The sequence below is a fragment of the Aspergillus ruber genome (assembly GCF_000600275.1).
Source record: "Aspergillus ruber CBS 135680 unplaced genomic scaffold scaffold00003, whole genome shotgun sequence".
Lineage (NCBI taxonomy): Eukaryota > Fungi > Ascomycota > Eurotiomycetes > Eurotiales > Aspergillaceae > Aspergillus > Aspergillus ruber.
The window spans coordinates 995,520-1,016,588 of NW_024467299.1; the positions used below are offsets into that span (position 1 = coordinate 995,520).

The 21,069-nt window shown below is 47.3% G+C and overlaps 6 protein-coding genes across 6 annotated transcripts; 3 read left to right on the top strand and 3 right to left on the bottom strand.

The window, feature by feature from the left end:
- Positions 1-420: 420 nt before the first annotated feature.
- fhdA (putative transcription factor Tos4) lies at positions 421-1,989 on the bottom strand (the record flags this gene model as incomplete). The annotated part of the gene is made up of 2 exons (XM_040778673.1): positions 421-447; positions 502-1,989. The coding sequence occupies 2 exons, from the start codon at positions 1,987-1,989 to the stop codon at positions 421-423; spliced, it is 1,515 nt and encodes a 504-aa protein (XP_040642352.1).
- Positions 1,990-3,346: 1,357 nt separating this feature from the next.
- Positions 3,347-5,619, bottom strand: sun1 (SUN family protein UTH1). The gene is made up of 4 exons (XM_040780976.1): positions 5,421-5,619; positions 4,349-5,209; positions 3,916-4,292; positions 3,347-3,856 (listed from the first exon to the last, which is right to left on the bottom strand). Exons 2-4 carry the CDS (start codon positions 5,184-5,186, stop codon positions 3,809-3,811), a joined length of 1,263 nt encoding a protein of 420 aa, XP_040642353.1. The 5' UTR covers positions 5,187-5,209; positions 5,421-5,619; the 3' UTR covers positions 3,347-3,808.
- Positions 5,620-11,871: 6,252 nt separating this feature from the next.
- On the bottom strand, positions 11,872-12,362 carry EURHEDRAFT_409007 (uncharacterized protein; the record flags this gene model as incomplete). The annotated part of the gene is made up of 1 exon (XM_040780977.1): positions 11,872-12,362. A coding segment is annotated over exon 1 (349 nt), but the record flags the coding sequence as incomplete, so codon positions are not given.
- A 176-nt stretch (positions 12,363-12,538) lies between these two features.
- EURHEDRAFT_409008 (uncharacterized protein) lies at positions 12,539-14,089 on the top strand. The gene is made up of 2 exons (XM_040780978.1): positions 12,539-12,646; positions 12,731-14,089. Exons 1-2 carry the CDS (start codon positions 12,581-12,583, stop codon positions 13,865-13,867), a joined length of 1,203 nt encoding a protein of 400 aa, XP_040642355.1. The 5' UTR covers positions 12,539-12,580; the 3' UTR covers positions 13,868-14,089.
- Positions 14,090-14,231: 142 nt separating this feature from the next.
- EURHEDRAFT_409009 (electron transfer flavoprotein subunit alpha/FixB family protein) lies at positions 14,232-15,705 on the top strand. Its single transcript, XM_040780979.1, has 3 exons — positions 14,232-14,620; positions 14,685-14,853; positions 14,919-15,705. The coding sequence occupies exons 1-3, from the start codon at positions 14,315-14,317 to the stop codon at positions 15,497-15,499; spliced, it is 1,056 nt and encodes a 351-aa protein (XP_040642356.1). The 5' UTR covers positions 14,232-14,314; the 3' UTR covers positions 15,500-15,705.
- A 214-nt stretch (positions 15,706-15,919) lies between these two features.
- On the top strand, positions 15,920-19,225 carry EURHEDRAFT_512860 (putative sister chromatid cohesion factor (Chl12); the record flags this gene model as incomplete). The annotated part of the gene is made up of 3 exons (XM_040786103.1): positions 15,920-16,145; positions 16,202-18,710; positions 18,775-19,225. 3 exons carry the CDS (start codon positions 15,920-15,922, stop codon positions 19,223-19,225), a joined length of 3,186 nt encoding a protein of 1,061 aa, XP_040642357.1.
- Positions 19,226-21,069: the final 1,844 nt, after the last annotated feature.

Sequence of the window (21,069 nt, forward strand, 5' to 3'; positions counted from 1 at the left end):
ACAAGTGACAACAGCAGTAGCAAACATGAGGATAAGAAACACATATAACAATCATGGTTTTAAAAGATTTGATTGGTTGGGGTTGGGTGTCAGTACCAAGAAAGAGGACGAAAACCAGCGAAGGCATCAGGGCAGAACTAGGGAGACAAATGAAGAAGAGGAAAAAAAAAAAATAAACAGCCACCGTACATCGTACAACCTTCATGCAGACAACATAATAACACAAGATCAATATCAATATCAAACAGGGTATGCCCACGCCACGCTATGCGAGTCAATAGAACGGAACTATGTACTGAGAATAGGAACGGGAATCCAAAACAGAGGGGGAAAAAAATAAATAAATAACGGTATACAGGGTAATATAGAAAACATGTCGGCAAACTTTTTCTTTTCTTCAATTACTCATCTTTGGTGAGTTTATTTGGGTTTGCGCCAAAAGTATTGCTGTTATTCCGTCAGCATACGTCATATGTCAGTGAACCAAATGGAGCAATATACCTTGTGCTGCTTCCGACAGTTACGGAGACCAGGTTTGCGAAGATCATGCACCACGGCCTCACGACGCATCTCATCATCATCAAAGTCGGGGATGTAATAATATTCACTTTCGAGAGGCTTGCCTGCAGCGTCCTTTCCTTCGCGGGCGACCTTGCCAATACATCTGGTCGAATCGATCACTCTGCGGATGTCATCACGGGTCGGGCCGGGCTTGGAAGTATCCTCGCGCTTCCAGTGAGAAGCAGGAAGGTTATTGACAATAGTCGAGAATGGTGTAGAGGATAGACGGGAGAAAGCTAGCTGGTTGGAGGCGTGGTTTTGAATGCGTGCATAGCATTCGTCATTCAGGTCGAGCTTTTCCTCAGCTTCTCTCTGCTCTCTCTCAGCCGCAACCTTGGGCTGTCGTTCTGACTGGGTAGGTTGGAGAGGCTGAGGACGCACAGAGCGGATTGGTGATTCGGCTGCCGAAAACGAGGCCATGCGGGGCAGGATGTTCTCCCCAAAGGGTCCAAAGGAGTGAACAATAGGGTCGTTCTCCTCATCGTGATCAGACAACTCGTCATGTTTACTCAAGTCACTGAGGTCGCTAGACGAGCTGTGGAGGATGTCCTCCACGCGTTGAGAAGACTCCTGAACGCGTTGGGTCGCGTCAGGGTCTTCCTCAGCACTGGTGCGGCGGACAGGAGACGCTTCGTCTTCGTACACGACCACAGCATTCCGGGATCGGGTAGGCGTGTACAGAGGCGACGACGGAGGCACCAAGGACTGCACAGCAGGGGAAGGAGAAATAGGCGAGACCAGACGTTGACGCTCGGCCAACGGACTCTCATGTAGACTCCGACGTGGTTTCCCATTCCGTCTTGGTGTGGTCTCTTCGACCGTCTGCTCCGAGTCTGTCGACGCGTAGTTGTCCTTTTTCCCTTCACGCGGCCATTGGACTAGAGCGCGAGCTTCATGAACATCAATCATGATATCCGCGTCCTTAATATCCGACGTGAACGTTTTCCCCTTGGCCAAGTCATATGTTTTCCCCTGGCAGTGCAACTTGATCCCATTCCACCCAACACACATAATCTCAACACGGTCGTGGTCGAAGGGACTAGGAGCCGGTTTATAGGTAGCTTTGACGTGAACTCGCGAGATCATCCGATTAGCAGCTAGCTGGTGATGGCAGGAGGCACTCGAGCGGCCCATTAGAATAGGCTCGCCATTCTCCGGCAGCATCAGGGTCGGGACGGTGGACAGAGGGGTTCGTTCAGAGGATGTCAATGAGGAAAAGGTGCGTCGGTAGGCAGGACGAGGCACGGTCGTTCGAGGGGGCGACGATGACAGGATATGGGTGGACGATGTTGGCAGAGGAGTAGGATACTTGGACACAACACCATGGTTCTCACGAGCTACACGCTTCTGGGGTCGTGGCAGGGAGGGAGACGAGCTCAATGGCTCGAAAGCTGGCAACAGGGAAGCCGGACGCTTCATACCAGCCATCGAGGTGCTCCTCTGGAGAGGAGACGACTCCATTGTCATTCAGGATAAGTATGTCTGTTCAGTTGGTAGCTTTAAGTAAAGATAGCCAATTGAACCGCGTCAGGTCGTGTCACGTCAAAGGGTCTCTCTTAAGTCTAACCAAGGAAGATAGATGTCACAAATTACCCTTTCAGACCGAACAGAAAAAGAAGACAAGTCACAACCCCTATGGAGAGGAAAGTGACAATAGCAGGGGAAAGTCGAAGGGAGGGGGGAGCTCCGTTCCTGTCAAGAGACGAAAAATGCTTCCCAGCGGAGGCTGGGCGTGAGAACACGAAGCACTCAGCGGAATAAAGACAATCGATTTGAAATAGAAAAAAAAAAAAGAAAAAGGAGAAAAAGAATTGACGTGTGCGGTGGAGAGAGAGGAATGAATGCAGAGCGAAAATAAAATAGCGAGAGTGAGAAAAGCGAGAAGCGTCTCGTCCTCCAGCGCGGAAATGCACGTCTACAACCCGAGACGCGTTATAGGCGCCTGCGGCCTCCACCTCGCGCAGACTCCCTTAGAAAAAGCCCTGAAAAATATGCAGGTGTACTTTATAGCCAGAAAAAGATTTCGAATTGCGATGAATCACCACGTCAATTGGTGTACTTTATCCTCTGTAGCTTGTACGCAGTACAGCTCTGTCCTCGTATGCAAGGCGCGTCCGCGACAAAGTCACGTGCGTCGCGTTTTTTGGTTCGACGCCGCTTGTTTCACGTGACCTTTAGCCTCAGTCTATATGCCTTTATACCAGAAGAGGAAGGAGGCCCATGTGCACCGCGGCAGATAGTCGCGCTGATTGGACAACACGACGAGGTGAGCCAGCATATTCTACAGGGTAAAGTACGCTCTTACATGCTGTGGATGGTTCTGGGATCCTTACTTTTATCGGTATAGGCGTGAAGATGCGGTTTAATTTATTGGTAGAGGACAGCAATATGCCGTACACCGTAGTGCTAACTTTAGTGTACATATGTCGGACGAGGACAACTTAGATGCGACGCTGTCATTTACAGTAATTCGTTTTACATGTAACCCCCATGAACTAGACGCGAGTATTAGTCGAGGCCACTATCCTATTTCTGGGGGATCACCCTGTATCAAGTTACTGACCGAGTCAGGCGCTCCACCGTACGGAGAACTGGCACGTCGCGTCTGGCCCACTGGCGTTGTAACGCGGTGTGATGACTACACCAATTCAGAGATGCTATGTATACATCACTCTTCATTATTGTCTGGTGGCGGTGTTTAATGATTTGGTGTCCTCACGCTCGGTGGCAGGTAATGAGATCATGATGTCCGAACCGCCAGGGCCGCGGTATGCGGAACTGGTATCTACGGAGTACATAATGAAGTCACGATGCGAGGATAAAGTGAATAAAATACTATATTTAATAAAATTATACACAGAACACCAGAAAAGAATACACGCGCCACCCTGCCCAAAAGAATTTTGCGGAAACAGTCGAACTTTATACACGACAAGACATAGAAAAGGTCCCAGGAAATCACATGAGAAAAAAAGTGGAATCAAAGTTATTTGATCTCCAAAGAAGTGAAATCTAACCACACTTTCCTTACCCTCACCATAGCGGACAGAGGACACTATATACAGAGAAGTGCAACTAGGAAAGATGGAAAAATTTCCCGGATCACGATGTGGGAAAGTAGATATCAAAATACAGACGAAATCAATGCATACTAAACGGGTCGTGATAATTGAGAGCTGGAAGTAATGGCGAGGGCAGGCGCACTAAAAGGGTTCCCCTTTGCAAGGAATGGCGTGTGGTTGGAGGTTTAACAGGCGGTGAACACAACGGTGGCATCACCGGACAAGACCTCAACCTGCGAAGAGGTAAGCAAGTTATTTTGAAGACAGGGGACAAGAGAGAAAAAAAACTTACAGTGCATCCAGAGTCATTGGTGCCAGACTCGGAAATGTAGGAACCTTTCTCGTACCTGCACGAGCCACTGAGGTTGTCACCCTTGATTTCAGCACAGAAGTCAAGCTTGGCGTCGGTGGTCGGGGAGTTCTGGAATAGCGAGAGCCACTTGCCGTCGTTCTCACTGGTGCCCATGTTCATGGGAGCGAAGTTACCGACAGGCTTGCTCTTGTCGCCCCATTTGCATCCCTCCTCGATGGAGGTTCCCTTGGGGTTAACGTAATACTGAGCAGAGGTGCTCTTGCCCGTCCACTCGTAGTACGTCGCGCCGTTAGGGCAGGTCAGGGGCTGAACGGTGTCGTCGGTAAGCGCCAGAGGGATGGTTTCAGCTTCAGTACCTATTCGATCATTACGTCAGAATTGCCGTTTGCAGAGGAATCCTATTCAAACTTACCAGGGTAATCAGTACGGCAGACAGCGACCTGCTCACCGACCTTGTTCTGGACGTAAACACCACCAACACCTTCAATGCACAGCTTCTTGGAAAGGCTGGGGTTGGTAAGATACAGCTTGCCTTTGTGGCACTTGAGACCACCAACAGACTCGCCTGTGGATCCCTGCTGCTTGGGCCATTGAGACTTCTGATAACCAGCGGGGCAGGCGTACGAGCAGAAGCCTGGGTTACCGAGTATATCTTCGCTACATTCACCCTCACCACTGATGGCAGTGCTAATTTTCTGAATCACATCTCCCACAATCGAGCCGTACTGGATACCGGTCCAACCGCCAAGGCCGTGGTAATCAAGCTTAACAGCGCCATATTCCGAGGGGAAAGCACTGCAGTCGATCTCGCCATCGGGGAAGTCAACATCAATACCGGTGGCGGAAGAAGAGCTGCTAGAGCTGCTAGCAGCGGGAGTGGAGGCAGCAGCCTGGGTCGAGGAGCTGGAGGGAGTGGGAGTGGAGGATGAAGATGTTTGGATGAACTCGGCCGGGGCGACAGAGGGAGTGGGGGTGGGAGTAGGAGTGGGAGTGGACGAAGGAGTGGTGCTGCTGCTAGAGCTCTGGCAAGCGTCAGGAGGGGCGACACCAGCAGCCCACAGGAGGGTACCATCGGCGATACCCTTGCAGACTTTTTCAGCGCTGATGTGCTCACCATTCAGCTCGTATTTGACGACGGTTCCAGAGGTGTCAACAGTACGTCTCTGGGGGTGACGGTGACCGTGGGCGTGAGGCTGGGCTGCGACCAGGCCGGCCGTAGCAAGAGTGAGTGCAATCGAATTCAACTTCATTGTGACGATAGAAGACTGTGGATCTGGATATAAATAATTAGCATCCTGTCTCTTGAATTGATGGCAACCCGCGAGGTAGATGCGACCGAGCCCTATGGAAAGGAAGGCAAACAATTGCATGCGCTGCCCTCCAATCGATAAGAGGGAAGAAGTGGTTTCCAACACTCTCATCTAGCATTCCTGGGTAATTGGAATGCGAGGGAAAAGGGATTTCGCAGGGTGGGTATGGCATACATCACCGCAAATCTGTCGCGCGCAGTGTGGATATCAGAAATTGGCAGTGAAGGAGAGCGAGAAGAGCAATCAAAAGAGGTTTCCCGAAAGAGCGTGGGTGAGAGAAACAAGTGTCCCTCTGGTCGGATAGGAAATCTCAAGGGAATGTGAGTAAGTGGGAGACTGGAGAAGAAGATCGAAGGAAAAAGAGAAAAGAAAAAGGAAGAGGGAGATCGAGGGAGAAGAGGCAAGATTAAAGTCAACCCGGGCGTTCGGCAGAGCCCCAGGGGGGAAAGACAACGACAGAGCTGTAATGATAGCTACTCCACTTCTGGCCTTCCATTGGCTGGGGATATCTTTTTTTATTCCTGTACCAAAATACAGGAATAAATTACGATATTACCATTGCCCAATAGCAGTAGTGGTTGGCCGTGGGAAAAGAGACTGGTCAACCCACACGGTGGGACTCAATCCTACAAGCACTTTTACGGGATACATAGACTCAGTAGTGAAAGATGGAATTTTAATCTCTAATCGATATTCGCCATATCTATACTGCTAACCTGTACATAGTACTCCCAAGAGGTACACTCCTAATAACACTGTATTTAACCTCCTGTTTCCTGTTCCTGAAGAAAAAACCTTGGCATTTCCGAAATTAATCCTTCAGGGACTAACCAATCACATCCCCCACACTTGGCCAATCTGATCAGGTACACCAATCACAGTTTGCATACCCCCACCGTCGGGTTGAGTCTCCAAGGTTCTGGGTGTCTCTCATGTCCGACCAGGCAACTTTCCACGTTACCGCTCCATAATAATCCATACTAGTACTGTGTATCCTGCGGTATTAGGTTTTGAACCATCAACTGGATCATGCCATAATAATGGTTGCCTATGTGGTATCATTCTACGAGTACAAAGAGAGTTGTGGATGTACACACCGTTCTACCCGTGGCTCGTGGGATAAAAACCCTTTCAGCACAAAAAAAATTTAAAAAAAAAAATTAAAAAATGTACTTTTACCCAGTCATGCGGAATATGAGTGAATATCCAAGGATCTGCACGTCTCCCGCTTTAAGGGGCCACTTGGACTATCACTGGCACTCTTCTCCCATTCTGGAAGCCGTTGCGGAGTACGGAACACAAGTACATAGTTAGAGTAGGCCGTTTGTCCTGGTTATCGCAATATTCGATCAGTCTTCTATGACGGTCTGGGCTGAGATACGTCTACTGCAGACAAGTACTTTGCACAAAAGGTCCAGTACGACCGCCTACCGTGATGCAGTTCTGCAGGACAATTTAGCCATCCCTTGGGCATCAAGCGGTGTGCAAGGTAGGTCGCATTGCACATACAGTCCTTTATTTTGGCTTGTCCGGGCAACCAGTACCCTGCCAGGAACAGTGAACCACGTTTCTCGATACTCTGCGCGGTGTGTGCAGAAACCAAAGAAATGTCACTGATTGCTTGGGCCAGAGCCTAGACTCTGCGCGAAGCCAGACTAGTGTCACTTGTCAAAGGTTAGTTCCATCGCCAAGGATCAAAGAAGGATGCAAGAAGGCTCTAGGCCCCGCGTTTCACGTGATCACCTCATAGTGAAGGATTGGTTTGAAATAACCTGTATTTACAAATACAAATCCTCTTGCCATCCGTGTACCGAGTAGTACAGAGCATAGAGTAGTCAATCCAAATGGGAGTTTGACTACATCTCAATTGGTACCTATCTCCATCGAACTTTTGCGTTGACTGCGTAAGGTCGATAAGCCACGCAAGCACACGCTGTTAGTTCTCCGGGATAGCCGTGATAGAGAGTCAAGTCCAGCTAAACCCCCGTACGAATACTCCCTTATTTCTCTGCCTAGCAGTCTCCGCAAGTGTTCCATTTATACGAAATACTACTGTAGACAGTTTAGAGTAAGTTACCTGCCCCGTACTCCTTAGATAGCCATGCTCTTATTAGATAGCTTGGCACGAAGTTGGGATGGACAACTAACCGTCAAAACTAGTGGTCTCCGGAGACAGTATGATGACGACGCCCTGGCAGTGCCACTAGTACTGCTATTCCTGGCATATTCTCCGACCTCCAAATATGGCAATCCAGAGTGTCGCTATTAATGATAGTCCGGGGGGAAGACCCGTAAAAGACAATTTAATGCTTGTGTACATGCACAGACGGACTTGACGGCTTAAATATTGGTGCTTGCTATTATTATCCTGGTGTCCGTTATTAATTTGTATGTATTGCAACGGTCGCGTGGAGCGAAAATGAAGTCACGGACCACTGTGGCTAATACAGAATTCGCTCAGCACTGTATGCTACTGAAATGCTTGATACAAAGAACTTCAGTATACTCCGCGAACCAACCAACGAACTGTAGAGGACCCATTCTCGTGCAAAAATAGAAGTATTGCCACGAGGACCATGGTTTAGCTCTTCAGGTTCTTTGTCGCTTTACCGGAATGCTTCGCCTAACCACGGTTAATTCTGCCAGGACATACCGCCTGCCTTTTTGACTGCATATGACTGGATTCAGACTCCATCATATTTTGTCTATGTGTTCTGAGAGATTTCACTGTGATAGATCAAGAACTCAGCTCATGGCCGGTTCTTTTTCAACGAAATAAAGCTCTGCTCGAACATGAGAAGTAGGATCTCTAGAGCTGTGACGCTATGGCCTGTGCTAGACAAGTTGACAGATCGTCGAAATACATCGTCATCGTCATCAACAAACTATTTTCTTTTCAAAGATTAATCTGTATATACTTTCTCTTGATAACCTCTTCAGTTTACTCATATTCAATATCTTCGGCGAGTATGGGGTATTGCTAGTATGACTGACCAACTCAGTCTTGCATTAGGACCTGAAATTTCCACGCTGATGCGGGCTGTCCTTTATTCCTCGATTATTATGCTCTTGCAACCAACAGACTCCAGATGAGGTGTAATATTGACTATTCCAATACGAACGATTTGTGTTGGTGACACATTGACGTGTCTTACTGCCATTGAAATTACGGTGTTGTGATTTAGGCTGGAGTAGGGTAACTTACTGTACGTACTTCCGAGTACTTATATTAATGAAAATCCCTTTCCGGGGACAAGACGCTCAGGTAATAGAATCTATATTCTTGATCACTCCAAATACAAGCGTTCCAAAACGAAAGAAGATGAGCATTGCCAAGGATTTCCCACGCAAGAAACACCGTGGCTGAACAGGGAGGCAAAACTCCGTCAAATATACGAATTGACGAAAACCGGAGAAACAAATGATTTCGTGCACTGGTGTGTTGTCGATTCCCCTATCGTATTCGAAAAGCTTGGAATCGATGTCCCCATCTTCCATACATTAAATAAGGTTTGAATATACCCTAGGCGCGGTATGTTTATCGACATCTCAAGAGAGAACAAGTTCGTGACCTATTTCATTGGGCGTGGTCTCAACCTCTAAAATCTCAGACTTACAAGACTGCTACTTTCAAAGTCAGAAAAAAGGCCCCTTAGGCGCAGACCACAGCGCGGCATTATTGGATCCGCGTGCTCAAACGTGGGTGCTATCTCTATTGACTTCTGGAGAGTGTCTCCCGGCGGATATCATCAGACTTTGTTTTCATCTTCCCAATTACGAGGACAATATGGAAGATATCGAGGCGCTTGTTACGGAAGTCTTTGGCCAAGAATGAGAACCGTCCATACGACCTCATAATATTAGAGACTAATCATGTCTGTTTCACTCATCACATCAATTTTTTCTCCATCATTTACATAGTAGCTTTCTCTTTCTATGATACTAGTTTGAATTTGTAATACGCAAGTAGAAAGGAATGTGAAGAGCTCCATGGCTCTCAAGGGAATTGCTTCATACTTGCACAAGAACCGGAGAGCTACTGGATCCGTACCCTTCCACACTAGGTATCTCGACAAGCCATCTGACGAGTCAGAAATACGAGACAGTCAACTTTTCGAAAGGAGGTGCCGACGGCACGGAGTAACAACTACGCGATGTAGCTTTGGTCCTAAAAGGAACAGGTATTCACGATATAGTAGCTTCTGACAGCTATTATGAACAATGATTCAAATACTCACGCTATAGTACGATGTGCTGGCTTAAAACGATAATCTGTTGATAGTATGGCGAAGGTGTGGCGATTCTGGTATAAACAAGTCTCAAATTCCGAGACAATTCGTCCAGTGCTTGAGAAATAATCATCCGACCATTTGGGGTCTCTTTCTTCATTACGTATGGCTAACCATGAAACCATATCCAAACCGGCTGTCAACAGTTTAGCACATACTCATGAGTGAATCGGGCTTTTCCCGTAGAAGCGCACCATTACGGTGCGCTTGAACTCAGATCAGGATGTACCCTGTGATATATTTTGTTATTAGCTCCCTTCTTGAAACACCAAGTCCGACTATGACGTGCTCATATGCCTTCTTTGTTTTGATACCTCAATTATAACCTGCAGGGATATGGCTGCACGATTTTTTTCTTTGACAGAAATTTCTCCTTATCTGTACGAGACTATTAATATGACAGTAATCCCTACTAACTCCTTCGCCATATAATAATAGAATGCTCAACTTAAGCTCAGATGCTTGGGCTAGAAGCACCGATGTTCGTAAACTTAACAGAGATCCGGTTTAGTGCTTATAATTAGGTAGAATTGCATCAGAGCCGATGATGATGATGGAGGAAAGTAATAGTGACATCTAATGGTGACATCTGCCTTCTTTTTCTTTTTATTCCCCACTTTCTTCGTCTAGACTATCTGCTTCCTAATTTGGCAAAGAACCCTGGTTCTGAGACTCCTTCTCCGCCAATCAACCTGTGTCCCAAGCAAGCAAGCAACCTCAAAATTACGACAATTACGGAGCACATCTCGGAATGTTCCTAATGAGATGGATTGGCCTCTGTCATGCAATCAGAAGTTGACCAACATGGCTCTGCATTGAAGCTCGAATTTTCTGCGCTTGCGACCTTTCTCTATTCTCCAAAAACCAGCGGTGTGATGCACACGATGAGCACAGAGTGTCACAATACTGTTGATACGAGCCATTAGTTTTGACATGCAGTCAGTAGGTGTCAACCCTGCCCTTCATTGAAGATCAATGTAGTTTGCCATCTATTCATGATCCAGCAGTACAGCGCGTCTCAAGCGCAACCAAAACACCCCATGCGAAACGTCCGAATGACTATGTCAACACAAATACCGTACATCCATGATGATTCACTGACCATTCTTACTTCCGCCTAAAAGACAGCGTTGCGATTTAGACTGGAGAAGGGTATATACTTAAGACCTGCATAATAAAAGGCTCGTTCTCCCTCAGGAACGAAAGCGTGGGCAACATAATCTTTCCTCCCATATTCTATACGAAAAGCTACATTCCCATTTTTGCGTACACCCACAGGCAACTTACGTCCACGCTAAAAAATGAGTCGAGGTTAGTAGGATGAAGACTTCATAGTTCCTTAATCGATAAGTGACTGGTCGTCCAGGGACAAATGACCTGTTCTAATATCACGAGCGTTGACATAAAATCCCAAGATCAATGAAAACAGTAACTTTGGTCTCCGTGACAAGTTAACGCCCGAAGTGGTTATACGCATGTTTTCTGGAACTGGAGTGTCTCTTTTTTGGTTCGATCTGATTTATAGGTTACAGTTGATATCTCGGATGAAAGATGCAAACTTCCAAGGTCTGTGGATTGCTCGAAATGTATGCATTTATCCATCTTCTTTTTATCTTTGGCATTTCCTGACATCCCGCCTTATAGTCCCTGAAATGCCGGGCTATCGTTCCATCCAACCGAGGACTTGAGCCATATCCACCAAATCATTGCTGGTTCAATTCAGGTTACTTGATAGAGCCCAGACTTACTAAATTGCAATATCCATGTAATTAATCTACCCGGGTAACTTATATCCTATTCACGAACATGAAGCAAATGGATATCGACTTTCTCTCTACAGGACCAGCTGTTGGGGATATACATATGAATAATGAGGACTCAAAGGACAGTCGACGATACTTAACTGCAAAATTTAATGAGCCGCCTACAGAATCGAGAATCTTAGCATGTTTGGAAGAGTTGTTTCCAGTCTTCTATTTCCCACTCATCCAGGCAAGTCTAATATAATGGCTGAGAACAGAGAAATTTGTGCTTACGTTGAATAGTTCAAAGTCAACGATCAATGGGTGCCCACTCTTAAACGCTGGACCAATGTTGATAGAGGGGTTTTAGTTAAGAATGTGGAGGGTATATGGCTGACAAAAACGTTTCCATTTAAATCAATGCATATTGGCGCAGTGACTTTTCAAACCTACGGAACCCATTCCCCTACCGGCCCGTTAACCGTGGCTATTTCTATTGTATTACACTGCAACTGTATGTAATATATCGAGCAAGGTATTTTGCATTCGGAATTGAGAAATCGTCTAATACAGAATCATCTGTTCGAGACGTAGGTCCGTGCTTATCCAGTGATTCTCGTTGCTGACCATAGCAAACTAGTATGGAGACTTGCTTGGTACAGTACCGCTGACTTGCTCGCAAATGTGTTCTCTTCAAATCCGCAAAGACATCAACTTATATCCGTTCTGGCAGTGAATTGTCTCTGGAGTTCTTCTGAAAGGTTGAATGCTATACGCTTAATGACAACCTCCTCGGGAAGATTTATCAAACGAGGATTCATCCGATAACGTCTCCTGAAAGAAATCGATCTACTAGTAAATTGAACTACAACGACATTTAACAAAAGCCATATCACGGCCATGTTTGAGCGTTCGAGATTGAGTCTGCAACGTTCAAATGACGATAGATGCAGAGGTTCTTCTTCCGCGTCTCTCACGCGTTTGATGTAGATAACTAGATTTGAAATGAGTATAGGCAAGTAGAGGCGCCGCCTCTTTTCCCAACGACTAGTTCCAAAGACCATATTGATTGTTGAGTAATATTTTATTGTATATGATGTTTATCTGTATCCCCACTGTAGTATCGCGCTGGGTTGAGGTTTCTTATTCCTAATCGGGTTAGTACGGATCTGGATATACAATGACTAAGATACGCCAAGACCGGACAATCGCCCACCGCCTTCCGTGGATTTTTTCGAATTTCATTATCGCAAAAAATTGAGTCGGTCGAGCTTTTGACTTGAACAGCAATAAATCCTTCAAAATGCCGTCGACTGAGCTCACTACCAAGGTGACCTCTGGTTCACCGTATCAGCTTGACAAGAATCAGGTATGTGATAAAAGAAATCTTTCAAGTTAGAACATTTCAAACAACTATTTCCATTTCTAACCTTTTTTTTCCCCCTCCCTATAGGTCAGCAGAGCGTCGTCTGCCCTTCTGCGACACATCAAGTCGAAGCAGGAAGAAGAGGAAAAGAATGCGACCAAGAAGACCCTGATTGGAGACAATGACGAGGATGAAGAAGGCGCACCGCTTCACAACGAAGCCGTCTGGCTCGTCCTCACCACTAAGAAGCACGTCGTGGACAAGAACCGTTTGAAGCCCGGAAAAATCAGCATTCCTCACTCCCTCAATTCCTCGCCCTCTCTCAGCATTTGCCTCATCACCGCGGACCCGCAGCGCGCGGTCAAGAACATCGTTACCGACCCGTCCTTCCCTCAAGATCTCACCTCCCACATCGACCGGGTAATTGGCTTCTCGAAGTTGAAGAGTAGATACCAGAGCTTCGAGAGCCGGCGACAACTTCTCTCTGAACACGATGTCTTCTTGGCCGATGACCGTATCATTATGCGCTTGGTGAACACTCTTGGAAAGATTTTCTACAAGTCGAGCAAGCGGCCCATTCCGGTTCGCATTGCGGAGATCGAGAAGGTGGACGGTAAGAAGGTTAAGAAGGACCCGAAGCTGAAGAACAACAACTCGGATGAAAAGTCTAGCGCCTTCGCGTCACCATTGATCATTGCCAAGGAGATTGAGAAGACTTTGAGCTGTGCCCCTGTGCAGCTCGCCCCTGCTACTACAGCTTCCATTCGTATCGGTTCGTCCAAGTTCACCTCGGAGCAGCTTGCGCAAAATGTCGAAGCCGTGGTCAAGGGTCTGACAGAGAAGTTCATCACAAAGGGTTGGAGGAATATCAAGGCTATCCACGTCAAGGGCGCAAGCACCATGGCGATGCCAATCTGGCTTGCAAGTGAACTTTGGGTGGATGAGAATGATGTGTTGGAGAACAATGCCGAAGAGACCAAGGCCATCGACGGTGGAAAGAAGCGCAAGTCGACAGGCGACGACGAGAAGCTATTGGAGGACAGCAAGAAGTCCAAGAAGACCAAGGCCACTGAAGACAATGACGAGGCTGCATCGTTGGCTGTACGGAAACAGAAGCTTCAGCAGCAGAAAGAGAAGGCTTTGGAGGATGGCAAGGCCTCGATCAGTCAGAATACTGGAAACGCAACAAAAGCCAGCAAAAAGAAACAAAAGTCGACCACTTAATAATTCCCCCTTCCTGCGCAAGGTGTTCTACTGGTTGTATTTGTCGATTTGCAAGCACTATCAATGTATGTATGGGTTATATACGGCGGCGTACCGAATGTCACGTGTGTCAATTTCTCCGTACTTTCTTGGTTTTTTTTTTTTTTTCTTGTTAGAGTAGGGCGTGTTTATACCCCTTGGAGGAGAGCCAAAAGTTATTGCCATTGCAACTATAGCTAGAATAGCGTTTCATTATTGGCATTTCCATTGCCTTGGTTATTCTATCTTTCTGTACTATGTAGTTGTCTCATGCCGCGGGCCTCTTTAACCGAACCTCCGAGGATCGGCTGATCTTGGCGTTTCCGATGATAACCACCGCCCGCCGCCGCACGCCCATATCCGCAATCCGTTCGCAAGACCAGCGACATTTTCCAACGTCAACTTCACCTGAATCGCATTCCGCCCACCATGTTCCCAATTGCCAGAAGCTCTGTTCTGCGGGCTGCCCGCTCACAAATCTATCCGTCCCGGGCCTGCAATCAGCCCTCTCTCTCGGCACTCGCTCGTCTTCTCTCCACCTTGGCCGTTCTTGAACAGCGGGATGGAAAGCTCCAACAGTCCTCTCTCTCTGCCGTTGCAGCCGCGCAGAAGCTGGGGGGATCAGTTACAGCTTTTGTTGCTGGAAAGGGTGTGAAGGGAAGTGCTGCGGCTGAGGCGGCAAAGATTAAGGGCTTGGAGAAGGTTGTTGCTGTGGATAATGAGGCTTATGAAAAGGTAGGAACGATTGCGAATATGATGGATCTTTAAAGGGCTATATACTGACGAAGTCTTTGGCTAGGGGTTGCCTGAGAACTACGCTCCTCTGCTCGTCGACAACATCAAGTCCGGCGGCTTTTCGCACGTCCTCGCTGCTCACTCCGCCTTTGGAAAGAGTCTTCTGCCTCGCGTGGCAGCTTTGCTGGATGTGCAACAGATCTCAGATATTACAAAGATTGAGAGTGAAGACAGTATGTACTCGGAACGGGTTTGGAACTTCAAATTGAGTTATTTGGGTTATTGACGGTTGGCGCAGCATTCGTCCGCCCCATCTACGCCGGAAACGCTATCCTGACTGTCCAGTCGACTGATCCTACCAAGATCATTACCGTTCGGGGAACTTCTTTCCAGGGCATTGAGACCGAAGGTGGCTCTGCTGAGATCGTCGATGGTACCGACCCTAACGCCCCTGCCCTGACCGAATGGGTTTCCGAGGAGCTCACGAAGTCCGAGCGTCCTGACCTGGGCACCGCATCCCGCGTTGTCTCGGGTGGCCGTGGACTGAAGTCAAAAGAGGAGTTTGACCGCGTTATCGTGCCATTGGCCGACTCCCTGGGTGCTGCGATTGGTGCTTCCCGTGCTGCCGTTGACAGTGGATTTGCCGACAACAGTCTCCAAGTCGGTCAGACAGGAAAGAACGTTGCACCGCAATTGTATCTCTGCGCTGGTGTTTCCGGTGCTATTCAGCACCTTGCTGGTATGAAGGACAGCAAGGTCATTGCTGCTATCAACAAAGACCCTGATGCGCCCATCTTCCAGGTGGCCGATGTCGGCCTCGTCGGTGACCTCTTCGAGAAGGTCCCTGAGTTGACCGAGAAGCTCAAGAGCCAGACATAAGCTATCAGTTTTAGGTATATTTAGTCTTATGTATCATGATTATATCATTTTGTTTGGTTCTCTTCCTATAAGGCTTTTTTCTTGAATGCGGTATTCTACGAATGATACTGTATACATATTTCCTGAGATCCCCACGACTTCAGCATCACATCAGAGCAAACCATGGCACTATACAAGCAATACAATGGCCATTGACTGAACTGGACTAATTGTACTAATTTTCATACTTCGTATACTTATCACCTGACCTCACGCGGGGTTCTGATCCTAATTTGGATTAGCGTGTATCCTATCGCGGCGCGTCTCAACGCGTCGCATTATCGGATCCCGTGGGCCATCGAATTCAATTGCAATAGCAACAATCAATGTTCAGGCCCACTTATACGAGATGTTCCTATAAAACAAAGACCCAACGCTTTAATGACTACATCGTCTCCAACAGCACCTCTCTCCTCATTTGACCCGGCCCTACACCTTCACTCCGAAGAAGACTTCTCTGACCAGCAACTCCCCTCCGAATCCTTCTCCGACGATATTGAGGCGCTTCAACTTGTGCGCGAGGAGGATATCCGCAATAAAGTCGTTATACAGCATCGTGCATGGAATCTGTCTGATATCTTTCGGAGTGATGAAGATATAAGACCTGGTATGTCTGCATTGGAATGAGTGATCAAAATACAAGTTGATCTGACAAGTGAATAGATACTCCAACGAAATCTCACAGAAGGCCTCAACAATCTAATCTATTAGCTCTCTCATTTCCATCTTCCCCGCCTCCTGCGAAAATGCCTTTTCTAGACTCCCCGCTCCACGCGAGCTCGCCGACAGATGCGCAGAAGAGGAAGAACGATGAACACGATGAAACTCCACTGCCGACGGAACCTAAGCGGCAGAGAATTATGGGAGGATTTGTCGACGATGAAGATGAAGATGACGAAGAGGGATTAGCGGCTTTTGGTGATGCGCATATGGCTTCGCAATTCGACCTTCCGGAACATTCTGCAAAGCTACCGGAGGTCCCAGCAGCAGCACAACCACCATCACAGACAACTGCAACGTCTGCGCCTACACCTACAGCAACATCAATGGAAAACATTACGCAGCATGTTGAGGCACGTACAACCATAGTCACTACCTCACAGAGACCACCCCAGAGATTCAACATCAAAACGTGTTCAGGGAAGACACACAACGTCTCAATAAGAACAACAAACCCACCAATTAGCTATGAGAAACTTGTCGCTGGACGATCAACAACAGCCCCTGGAAGGGCCCAGAAGAGCTATTACGGAGTGGAAATTCACAGACTACTGGACGAAGCTGCCAAGGAAGCTGCTCAATCGAGGACTTCAGCACAATCTGCCCCAACAGTACAGCCCTCTATCGAGCCCCCGATGGAGAACCAGAAGAAGCAGAAACTGGCACATGCGATGTGGACTGAGAAATACCGCGCTCGCAAATTCACAGAGCTCATTGGGGATGAGCGGACACATCGATCGGTATTGCGATGGTTCAAAGGATGGGATCCTATTGTCTTTCCGGGCCTTGCGAAGCAGAAAAAGCTCTCAAGGTCAGGGAACTACAATGATGACGAGGAACGGACTCACCGCAAAGTAATGCTTCTTTCCGGGCCTCCCGGTCTGGGAAAGACGACACTAGCGCATGTCTGCGCGAGACAAGCTGGCTATGAAGTACTAGAAATCAACGCTAGTGACGATCGAAGTAGGGACGTTGTAAAAGGGCGGATAAGAGACGCACTCGGTACCGAAAACGTCAAAGGCATGAACGTGGAAGTTGGCGAAAACAAGGTCCGCAAGGTTGGACGACCTGTCTGTGTCGTGGTCGACGAAGTGGACGGAGTTGTCAGCGGATCGAGCGGTGGAGGCGAAGGAGGTTTCATGAAGGCATTAATCGACCTTGTTCTTCTCGACCAGAAGAATTCGAACCGGTCAGCCCAATCAAATGGGAGCGATGGAAAGAAAAGGAAGGGCGATAAATTTCGATTCCTCCGCCCTCTGGTTCTGGTCTGTAATGATGTCTATCACCCCAGCTTGCGGCCGTTAAGGCAATCGTCTATTGCTGAGATGATCCACGTTCGTCAAGCACCTCTGGAGAACGTTGTATCACGCATGAAGAATATCTTCACAAGAGAAGGTATTCTATATGAGAATGATAGCGTGAGAAGACTTTGTGAAGCATCTTGGGGTCTTTCCGGCAAGAAGCAGGGCAGCAAGAGAAACACCGGGACGGCCGAAGGTGACATACGAAGTGTATTGGTATCCGGCGAATGGGTTGCCTACAAGCTTCGAAATGAAAGCGCATCCTCTCTAAAGCTAACTCGTAGTTGGCTTGAACAGAGAGTGCTCAATGGTTCTACCGAGAGCGGTTCATTCTTCAAAGGGTTAAACCGTGGAGGTGTACGCGACATTGTTGATCGTGTTTTTACAGAGGGAGCTGGTTTCTCCGATGCCCCTGTCGGTCATGACTCATTCCATGATCCTTTTGTGGATTCCAGCAAAGCTCCCGTGGGCGTTGCAGATCTCAAGAAACGCCATGCGATTAGCCGATTATGCGAAATGGTTGACGCCAGCGGTGACCATGACCGCTGCGTCTCTGAATGCTTTGCTTTATATCCGATCCAGTCGTACCAGGATGATAACTATCTGTCCAAACCCAATACTGCATACGAATGGCTCCACTTTCACGATGCGATATCGTCCAAGGTGTACTCTAACCAGGATTGGGAACTTGGTGCATATCTGAGTCATTCCGTGGCCGCCTTTCACCACCTATTTGCATCTGCCCGGGGTAAATCCAGTCACCCAGAGAACAATGAAGAAGAGGAAGAGCACCCGTTCTCGGGCCCCCGAGCGGATTTCTCCGCCTTTGAAGCCCAGAAACAAAACCGCGCAATCCTCACAGGATTCCAAAGTTTGCTTTCTCCACCATTAACACGGCTCTTCCGATCAACTGAGAGCGTGATCGTCGACCTATTACCGAATCTCATGCGGATATTATCACCCGACGTGAAGCCGGTCATCGTCAGAGGAAGCGGGGAGTCGAAGAGCGTAGCCAGCGTCCGCAAAGAAAGTGAGCGGGCACTAGTTCTAGCAGCTGTGCGGGCTATGATGGGACTAGGAGTCACATTTGAGAAGATACGAGTGGAGAGTGAGGGTGGTGCCCATGGCGGATGGGCGTATCGGATGGAGCCGTGAGTCATCGCGATCTAACCTAATTTGGACCCCGAAGGACATATACTAACAAAGACAATCTAGACCGCTGGATACCCTCGTAACTTTTGCCAAAATGAAAGGGAGCTCAACTTCTTGCACAAGCGGGTCCGCACCGGTCCGGTACGCAGTTCGTCAAGTACTCGACCAAGAATACCGCAAAGAGACCCTTCGCAAGCAATCCGAAGCACTCAATACTTCCGCAGTTAGCACAAAGGCCAAGGAATCAAGTCGCAATTCCGGCGACGGAACAGGCAAGAATGACGCAGACTCGAAAGACAAAGACCCACTGAAAGATGTCGGAGTCAAGCGCGACTTTTTCGGAAGAGTCATCCAGGAATGGACCCCTGCATCGACAGATTCTGCTGATGGTGGTCAGCCTGTACAGAATGAATTATCCAAGGCGGGGAGGAGAGTATGGGTTACTTATCACGATGGATTCTCAAATGCAGTCCGGAAACCGATTTCAATGGGAGAGTTGTTGGCGGGGCTTTAACAACACATGCCTCCCTACAGTGCCTTATGATCTAGAATACAGTTAATGACAACATGTTAATGATTTATTGCCATATAGAGTTAGCATAGACAATTGGCCAATGCCCAAGGATCTCCCGGCAATCATAAGGCGCGCCCTTTATTGACAATAGAGTCATGATCGCTTCGTGTGAATCACAGGGCGGATGGTCGGTGAATTTTCGAGTATAAATAGTGTGATCTATCTGCATTGAATACGCAATTGCGATCTACATATCTTTCAGCTGGATGTCCATTATACATCCTTCTGCTACTACCACTACTACTAATACTATTACTATGCCGTTACTGTCGTGCGACTTCATCAAAACTTCCGCGAAATCGATGTCGACTCATTAGATCTACGAACAACAAATCTACCGGCTAATTTATCTCTTATCCAAACCCCCTATTCTCGATGGTCTCCATTGGCTTATCCAAATTGTCCGAAACGTCTACATATACAGCCATGTCTACATCGACATCGACACGCAACCGCAACCCCCTCCGCAACCCCCTCCGCAACCTCTTAACCTACCTCCACCGCAAAAAGACACCGGAAAGCCAAATACAGGAGCGCAACCATAGTATTGCGTCAACTAGTACGTGTGTTGGCTCCGAGTTCCAGCCGCATGGGAATTGCAAGGACATAAGGAAAAAGCATGGAAATAGAAACCAGGAGAATATCTCGAAGCAAGCTTTGCATCATGAAGCGATAGCGACGAGTTTGGCGTTGAAGTAATCAATCCTTTTCTAGATTATGGCACAGACATTGTACATATCTGAGGTGGAAAAATCTTAATGTCTTGCTTCAAAATTACTGAGCCATATATCAGACTCGGTCTATATCTGATATAGTAAGCCTGATAGAAGTTCTTTAAAGCTAGGCCCTGACACAGGACGACTGATGGCGAAAATTATAGAAGAGACGGGGTGCATGAATGAGTGATGCCAGAGGCTAAACGATAGATGGATGATATAAAGGAAAGATAATAAATTGATTGTTAACTAGAATACGGGTGGGCAACATGGCCATATTTATAGATCATCGCGTAAAGCATCTATCCAGTATGGCCCATATAGTTGGAAAAAAAGCAGCCATGTACTTTTGAACACAGTCAAAAATATACCTGCAAAAATAACATAAATCAAGAAATATTGGGAATGGAACTATCTTCTCACGTAAGATGATAAAATGATACCTCAACGGGCTCTGCCCTCCAGAACAAGAAAATACTCATGAAACTCTGGTAAGATTCCGAATAACCACTTCTTAGTTGTATAAATCGAATTCAATGTCTCTTCAGGCTCTTTGTGATCAACAAAGAAGTTGTTATCAACCCCACAAACCAATACCGTGGATGCATCAAATCCGTTGAACAAGAAACCGCGCAATTTTGCATCTCGAACATAGGATATTGGCGACGCTTGGATAATATCATCAGCATTTACCCTAATTAAATTGAGATTGATCATGTCAATGGGGAATCTAAAAGTTGATGTACTCGCCATAATAGCAGCTGGGTGAGAACTCATGATCCCATATACATCGCTGGTTATTTTGAATTTGAGACATGTCACAAGGCCAGTGGCTAGTCCCCACTGGCGATAGTTTTTGTGAACTGCTAGTTGAATAACCCAACAGCTAATCTTGTGGTCATGTTCTAGCGAGAAGCGAAGACATTCTCAGCGAATTTGCCATCGACAGTTACCTTGACATAGCGGGATTTTGAGGGGTCAGGGAGGGTTTACTCTCGTAGTTGGTGTGTATTGAACTTGATACGCTTTCTTAGAGAGCTTCGGCAGCGAGAAAGTAGAGAATAAGAC